This window comes from Oncorhynchus nerka, linkage group LG12 (genome assembly GCF_034236695.1).
Source record: "Oncorhynchus nerka isolate Pitt River linkage group LG12, Oner_Uvic_2.0, whole genome shotgun sequence".
Classification (NCBI taxonomy): domain Eukaryota; kingdom Metazoa; phylum Chordata; class Actinopteri; order Salmoniformes; family Salmonidae; genus Oncorhynchus; species Oncorhynchus nerka.
The window spans coordinates 79,498,913-79,508,244 of NC_088407.1; the positions used below are offsets into that span (position 1 = coordinate 79,498,913).

Genomic DNA, 9,332 nt, shown 5'->3' on the forward strand with positions numbered 1-9,332 from the left:
ACTAGTTCAATGCCGATCCAAAGTTTGTTGTGACTCTTCACTACATTGGCTTTATTGTTAGTGTCCTTGTTAAATTGAGCATGCAGCCTGAAAGTGTCAGTGTTTTTAAGCTTTGTTTCCATTGAACATGGCATACAAATAAAGGCATTTTAACTCATTATGTGAAGAGTGCATTGGTCCTCTTTCCTTTTTGATGAGAACGGTACATCTTTCATTTTCCTCAGTTGAGCGTAGCTGTTTCTTCACGCTTCCGCTCTATAAATGCCTAATATCAGAATGTTATTTGGGTTGTTAATTGGATTCCTTCTGACGTTCTTGATTTCTTGTTTCTAGTTTTTTATTATGTAAAATGTGTGTACTTGTTTGGCATTTTACTGCACTTTTAGGTATTTGGTATTTTATTAGCGTCCCCATTAGCTGTTGCAAAAGCAGCAAGAGCTAGTAACACAAGCATTTCGCTCCACCCGCTATAACATCTGCTAAACTGTGTACTTGACCAATCAACTTTGATTTGATTTATTAGAGAGCTGATTTTGATGTCTGTGAAAGAAAATAATAAAATCTCCATTATTATGGCAGTGGCCCCACTCAATCAATAAATGCCTTTATTTGTTAAAAATTCATTTAGAATGCACCCATGTATGTATATATATATAAATATATATATATATATATATATATATATATATGCATTTCCCAAGTTAATTTTATGACAAGATTGGAATTGCAGTTCAATTTGGGTTTTCTTTCCGAACAGATCAAGCTAGTCAACATCCATGCCACTGACATAGCAGACGGTCGACCATCCATTGTCCTGGGGTTGATTTGGACTGTCATCCTCTACTTCCAGGTAATGTGTAGTTGTATCTGCAGGAGAACACTATTGGGATCCAGGTAGAACCCTTTTGTTGGATGTTGCCATGGTCACTCGCAGCAATGTTTGCTCTAATTCCCGACCCCTGTCAGATCGAGGAGTTGACCAGTAACCTGCTAGCCCTGGAGGCCCTGTCCAGCAGCACCTCCTCAGTGGACAGCATGGCCAGTAGCTCAGAGACAGGCAGTCCCGCCTTAAAGAGGGAGGTGGCACCCAAGAAATTCCAGGGCAATGCCAAGAAGGCCCTCCTCAGATGGGTACAGAGCACTGCTGCCAAGTACGTACATTATGCCACTAACTATTACCCCAGTATGTACATTATGCCACTGTTACTATTACCCCAGTATGTACATTATGCAGCTAACTATTACCCCAGTATGTACATTATGCCACTAACTATTACCCCAGTATGTACATTATGCCACTGTTACTATTACCCCAGTATGTACATTATGCAACTAACTATTACCCCAGTATGTACATTATGCCACTGTAACTATTACCCCAGTATGTACATTATGCCACTAACTATTACCCCAGTATGTACATTATGCCACTAACTATTACCCCAGTATGTACATTATGCCACTAACTATTACCCCAGTATGTATATTATGCCACTAACTATTACCCCAGTATGTACAATATGCCACTAACTATTACCCCAGTATGTACATTATGCCACTGTAACTATTACCCCAGTATGTACATTATGCCACTAACTATTACCCCAGTATGTACATTATGCCACTAACTATTACCCCAGTATGTACATTATGCCACTGTAACTATTACCCCAGTATGTACATTATGCCACTAACTATTACCCCAGTATGTACATTATGCCACTAACTATTACCCCAGTATGTACATTATGCCACTAACTATTACCCCAGTATGTACATTATGCCACTAACTATTACCCCAGTATGTACATTATGCCACTGTTACTATTACCCCAGTATGTACATTATGCCACTGTTACTATTACATTTACATACATTTACATTTAAGTCATTTAGCAGACGCTCTTATCCAGAGCGACTTACAAATTGGTGCTTTCACCTTATGACATCCAGTGGAACAGCCACTTTACAATAGTGCATCTAGGTCTTTTAAGGGGGAGGGAGGGGGAGAAGGATTACTTTATCCTATCCTAGGTATTCCTTAAAGAGGTGGGGTTTCAGGTGTCTCCGGAAGGTGGTGATTGACTCCGCTGTCCTGGCGTCGTGAGGGAGTTTGTTCCACCATTGGGGGGCCAGAGCAGCGAACAGTTTTGACTGGGCTGAGCGGGAACTGTACTTCCTCAGTGGTAGGGAGGCGAGCAGGCCAGAGGTGGATGAACGCAGTGCCCTTGTTTGGGTGTAGGGCCTGATCAGAGCCTGATCAGAGCCTGCCGTTCCCCTCACAGCTCCGTAGGCAAGCACCATGGTCTTGTAGCGGATGCGAGCTTCAACTGGAAGCCAGTGGAGAGAGCGGAGGAGCGGGGTGACGTGAGAGAACTTGGGAAGGTTGAACACCAGACGGGCTGCGGCGTTCTGGATGAGTTGTAGGGGTTTAATGGCACAGGCAGGGAGCCCAGCCAACAGCGAGTTGCAGTAATCCAGACGGGAGATGACAAGTGCCTGGATTAGGACCTGCGCCGCTTCCTGTGTGAGGCAGGGTCGTACTCTGCGGATGTTGTAGAGCATGAACCTACAGGAACGGGCCACCGCCTTGATGTTATTTGAGAACGACAGGGTGTTGTCCAGGATCACGCCAAGGTTCTTAGCGCTCTGGGACGAGGACACAATGGAGTTGTCAACCGTGATGGCGAGATCATGGAACGGGCAGTCCTTCCCCGGGAGGAAGAGCAGCTCCGTCTTGCCGAGGTTCAGCTTGAGGTGATGATCCGTCATCCACACTGATATGTCTGCCAGACATGCAGAGATGCGATTCGCCACCTGGTCGTCAGAAGGGGGAAAGGAGAAGATTAATTGTGTGTCGTCTGCATAGCAATGATAGGAGAGACCATGTGAGGTTATGACAGAGCCAAGTGACTTGGTGTATAGCGAGAATAGGAGAGGGCCTAGAACAGAGCCCTGGGGGACACCAGTGGTGAGAGCACGTGGTGAGGAGACGGATTCTCGCCACGCCACCTGGTAGGAGCGACCTGTCAGGTAGGACGCAATCCAAGCGTGGGCCGCGCCGGAGATGCCCAACTCGGAGAGGGTGGAGAGGAGGATCTGATGGTTCACAGTATCGAAGGCAGCCGATAGGTCTAGAAGGATGAGAGCAGAGGAGAGAGAGTTAGCTTTAGCAGTGCGGAGCGCCTCCGTGATACAGAGAAGAGCAGTCTCAGTTGAATGACTAGTCTTGAAACCTGACTGATTTGGATCAAGAAGGTCATTCTGAGAGAGATAGCGGGAGAGCTGACCAAGGACGGCACGTTCAAGAGTTTTGGAGAGAAAAGAAAGAAGGGATACTGGTCTGTAGTTGTTGACATCGGAGGGATCGAGTGTAGGTTTTTTCAGAAGGGGTGCAACTCTCGCTCTCTTGAAGACAGGAAGGACGTAGCCAGCGGTCAGGGATGAGTTGATGAGCGAGGTGAGGTAAGGGAGAAGGTCACCGGAGTTGGTCTGGAGAAGAGAGGAGGGGATAGGGTCAAGCGGGCAGGTTGTTGGGCGGCCGGCCGTCACAAGACGCGAGATGTCATCTGGAGAGAGAGGGGAGAAAGAGGTCAGAGCACAGGGTAGGGCAGTGTGAGCAGAACCAGCGGTGTCGTTTGACTTAGCAAACGAGGATCGGATGTCGTCGACCTTCTTTTCAAAATGGTTGACGAAGTCATCTGCAGAGAGGGAGGAGGGGGAGGAGGATTCAAGAGGGAGGAGAAGGTGGCAAAGAGCTTCCTAGGGTTAGAGGCAGATGCTTGGAATTTAGAGTGGTAGAAAGTGGCTTTAGCAGCAGAGACAGAGGAGGAAAATGTAGAGAGGAGGGAGTGAAAGGATGCCAGGTCCGCAGGGAGGCGAGTTTTCCTCCATTTCCGCTCGGCTGCCCGGAGCCCTGTTCTGTGAGCTCGCAATGAGTCGTCGAGCCACGGAGCGGGAGGGGAGGACCGAGCCGGCCTGGAGGATAGGGGACATAGAGAGTCAAAGGATGCAGAAAGGGAGGAGAGGAGGGTTGAGGAGGCAGAATCAGGAGATAGGTTGGAGAAGGTTTGAGCAGAGGGAAGAGATGATAGGATGGAAGAGGAGAGAGTAGCGGGGGAGAGAGAGCGAAGGTTGGGACGGCGCGATACCATCCGAGTAGGGGCAGTGTGGGAAGTGTTGGATGAGAGCGAGAGGGAAAAGGATACAAGGTAGTGGTCGGAGACTTGGAGGGGAGTTGCAATGAGGTTAGTGGAGGAACAGCATCTAGTAAAGATGAGGTCGAGCGTATTGCCTGCCTTGTGAGTAGGGGGGAAGGTGAGAGGGTGAGGTCAAAAGAGGAGAGGAGTGGAAAGAAGGAGGCAGAGAGGAATGAGTCAAAGGTAGACGTGGGGAGGTTAAAGTCGCCCAGAACTGTGAGAGGTGAGCCGTCCTCAGGAAAGGAGCTTATCAAGGCATCAAGCTCATTGATGAACTCTCCGAGGGAACCTGGAGGGCGATAAATGATAAGGATGTTAAGCTTGAAAGGGCTAGTAACTGTGACAGCATGGAATTCAAAGGAGGCGATAGACAGATGGGTAAGGGAGAAAGAGAGAATGACCACTTGGGAGAGATGAGGATCCCGGTGCCACCACCCCGCTGACCAGAAGCTCTCGGGGTGTGCGAGAGCACGTGGGCGGACGAAGAGAGAGCAGTAGGAGTAATGCGGTGTTGTCTGTGGTGATCCATGTTTCCGTCAGAGCCAAGAAGTCGAGGGACTGGAGGGCGGCATAGGCTGAGATGAACTCTGCCTTGTTGGCCGCAGATCGGCAGTTCCAGAGGCTACCGGAGACCTGGAACTCCACGTGGGTCGTGCGCTGGGACCACCAGATTAGGGTGGCCGCGGCCATGCGGTGTGGAGCGTTTGTATGGTCTGTGCAGAGAGGAGAGAACAGGGATAGACAGACACATAGTTGACAGGCTAGAGAAGAGGCTACGCTAATGCAGAGGAGATTGGAATGACAAGTGGACTACACGTCTCGAATGTTCAGAAAGTTAAGCTTACGTAGCAAGAATCTAATTGACTAAAATGATTAAAATGATACAGTACTGCTGGGGTAGGCTAGCTGCGTTGTTGACACTACCCTAATCAAGTCGTACCGTTGAGTGTGAAGTTTCTACAATGCTGCTTTTGGGGAGCTAGCTGGCTAGCTAGCAGTGTTGGTTACGTTACGTTGCGTTAGGAGAACGACAATAGCTGGCTAGCTAACCTAGAAAATCGCTCTAGACTACACAATTATCTTTGAAACAAAGACGGCTATGTAGCTAGCTATGTAGCTAGCTACGATCAAACAAATCACACCGTTGGGACTGTAATGAAATGAAATGAAAATGTGATACTACCTGTGGAGCGAAGCGGAATGCGACCGGAATGCGAAAGTTCTATTCAGTAGACGTTGGCTGGCTAATGGCTAGCTAGGAGTGTCTCCTACGTTAAGGACGACAAAATAGCTGGCTAGCTAACCTCGGTGAATTAAGATAATCACTTTAAGACTACACACTCTAAACTACACAATTATCTTGGATACGAAGACAGCAAAGACAACTATGTAGCTAGCTAATACTACACTAATCAAGTCGTTCAGTTGAGTGTGATAGTTACTACAGTGCTACGGTAGCCGGTGAACGTATGCTAGCTGGCTAGCTGCTAGGCAGATAGGAGGACGACGAAATACGATAATAACGCAATTATCACTCTAAGACTCCACACTCTAAACTACACAATTATCTTGGATACGAAGACAGCAAAGACAACTATGTAGCTAGCTAACACTACACTAATCAAGTCGTTCAGTTGAGTGTGATAGTTACTACAGTGCTACGGTAGACGGTGAACGTGTTGGGCAGATAGGAGACGACGAAATACGATAATTACGCAATTATCTTTGATACAACGACGACTATGTAGCTAGCTAAGAAGAAATTGCTAAGATTAGACAAATCAGACCGTTGTACTATAATGAAATGTAATGAAATGTAATGAAAAAGTTATACAACCTGCAGACCGAAGCGCGGATGCGACCGGCTCGCGCCACTGTTACTATTACCCCAGTATGTACATTATGCCACTGTAACTATTACCCCAGTATGTACATTATGCCACTGTTACTAATACCCCAGTATGTACATTATGCCACTAACTATTACCCCAGTATGTACATTATGCCACTAACTATTACCCCAGTATGTACATTATGCCACTAACTATTACCCCAGTATGTATATTATGCCACTAACTATTACCCCAGTATGTACAATATGCCACTAACTATTACCCCAGTATGTACATTATGCCACTAACTATTACCCCAGTATGTACATTATGCCACTAACTATTACCCCAGTATGTACATTATGCCACTAACTATTACCCCAGTATGCACATTATGCCACTAACTATTACCCCAGTATGTACATTATGCCACTGTAACTATTACCCCAGTATGTACATTATGCCACTAACTATTACCCCAGTATGTACATTATGCCACTAACTATTACCCCAGTATGTACATTATGCCACTAACTATTACCCCAGTATGTACATTATGCCACTAACTATTACCCCAGTATGTACATTATGCCACTAACTATTACCCCAGTATGTATATTATGCCACTAACTATTACCCCAGTATGTACATTATGCCACTAACTATTACCCCAGTATGTACATTATGCCACTGTAACTATTACCCCAGTATGTACATTATGCCACTAACTATTACCCCAGTATGTACATTATGCCACTAACTATTACCCCAGTATGTACATTATGCCACTAACTATTACCCCAGTATGTACATTATGCCACTAACTATTACCCCAGTATGTACATTATGCCACTGTTACTATTACCCCAGTATGTACATTATGCCACTAACTATTACCCCAGTATGTACATTATGCCACTAACTATTACCCCAGTATGTACATTATGCCACTAACTATTACCCCAGTATGTACATTATGCCACTAACTATTACCCCAGTATGTACATTATGCCACTAACTATTACCCCAGTATGTACATTATGCCACTAACTATTACCCCAGTATGTACATTATGCCACTAACTATTACCCCAGTATGTACATTATGCCACTAACTATTACCCCAGTATGTACATTATGCCACTAACTATTACCCCAGTATGTACATTATGCCACTAACTATTACCCCAGTATGTACATTATGCCACTGTAACTATTACCCCAGTATGTACATTATGCCACTAACTATTACCCCAGTATGTACATTATGCCACTAACTATTACCCCAGTATGTACATTATGCCACTAACTATTACCCCAGTATGTACATTATGCCACTAACTATTACCCCAGTATGTACATTATGCCACTGTTACTATTACCCCAGTATGTACATTATGCCACTAACTATTACCCCAGTATGTACATTATGCCACTAACTATTACCCCAGTATGTACATTATGCCACTAACTATTACCCCAGTATGTACATTATGCCACTAACTATTACCCTAACTATTACCCCAGTATGTACATTATGCCACTTATTACCACTATGTACATTATGCCACTAACTATTACCCCAGTATGTACATTATGCCACTAACTATTACCCCAGTATGTACATTATGCCACTAACTATTACCCCAGTATGTACATTATGCCACTGTACATTACTATTACCCCAGTATGTACATTATGCCACTAACTATTACCCCAGTATGTACATTATGCCACTAACTATTACCCCAGTATGTACATTATGCCACTAACTATTACCCCAGTATGTACATTATGCCACTGTAACTATTACCCCAGTATGTACATTATGCCACTAACTATTACCCCAGTATGTACATTATGCCACTAACTATTACCCCAGTATGTACATTATGCCACTAACTATTACCCCAGTATGTACATTATGCCACTGTAACTATTACCCCAGTATGTACATTATGCCACTAACTATTACCCCAGTATGTACATTATGCCACTAACTATTACCCCAGTATGTACATTATGCCACTAACTATTACCCCAGTATGTACATTATGCCACTAACTATTACCCCAGTATGTACATTATGCCACTGTTACTATTACCCCAGTATGTACATTATGCCACTAACTATTACCCCAGTATGTACATTATGCCACTAACTATTACCCCAGTATGTACATTATGCCACTAACTATTACCCCAGTATGTACATTATGCCACTAACTATTACCCCAGTATGTATATTATGCCACTAACTATTACCCCAGTATGTACAATATGCCACTAACTATTACCCCAGTATGTACATTATGCCACTGTAACTATTACCCCAGTATGTACATTATGCCACTAACTATTACCCCAGTATGTACATTATGCCACTAACTATTACCCCAGTATGTACATTATGCCACTAACTATTACCCCAGTATGTACATTATGCCACTGTTACTATTACCCCAGTATGTACATTATGCCACTAACTATTACCCCAGTATGTACATTATGCCACTGTTACTATTACCCCAGTATGTACATTATGCCACTAACTATTACCCCAGTATGTACATTATGCCACTAACTATTACCCCAGTATGTACATTATGCAACTAACTATTACCCCAGTATGTACATTATGCCACTAACTATTACCCCAGTATGTACATTATGCCACTGTTACTATTACCCCAGTATGTACATTATGCAACTAACTATTACCCCAGTATGTACATTATGCCACTAACTATTACCCCAGTATGTACATTATGCCACTGTTACTATTACCCCAGTATGTACATTATGCCACTGTTACTATTACCCCAGTATGTACATTATGCCACTGTTACTATTACCCCAGTATGTACATTATGCCACTGTTACTATTACCCCAGTATGTACATTATGCCACTAACTATTACCCCAGTATGTACATTATGCCACTAACTATTACCCCAGTATGTACATTATGCCACTAACTATTACCCCAGTATGTACATTATGCCACTGTAACTATTACCCCAGTATGTACATTATGCCACTAACTATTACCCCAGTATGTACATTATGCCACTAACTATTACCCCAGTATGTACATTATGCCACTAACTATTACCCCAGTATGTACATTATGCCACTAACTATTACCCCAGTATGTACATTATGCCACTAACTATTACCCCAGTATGTACATTATGCCACTGTTACTATTACCCCAGTATGTACATTATGCCACTGTTACTATTACCCCAGTATGTACATTATGCCACTGTAACTATTACCCCAGTATGTACATTATGCCA

General features: G+C 44.0%; 1 protein-coding gene across 1 annotated transcript in view; it reads left to right on the plus strand.

Annotated features, from left to right (window-relative positions):
- LOC115138845 (nesprin-1-like) overlaps window positions 1–9,332 on the plus strand; it is a 195,657-nt gene that overhangs the window by 40,967 nt on the left and 145,358 nt on the right. Inside the window, 2 exon segments of the mRNA XM_065025814.1 lie at window positions 758–850; window positions 967–1,151. Coding sequence (XP_064881886.1) covers window positions 758–850; window positions 967–1,151 — 278 coding nt within the window.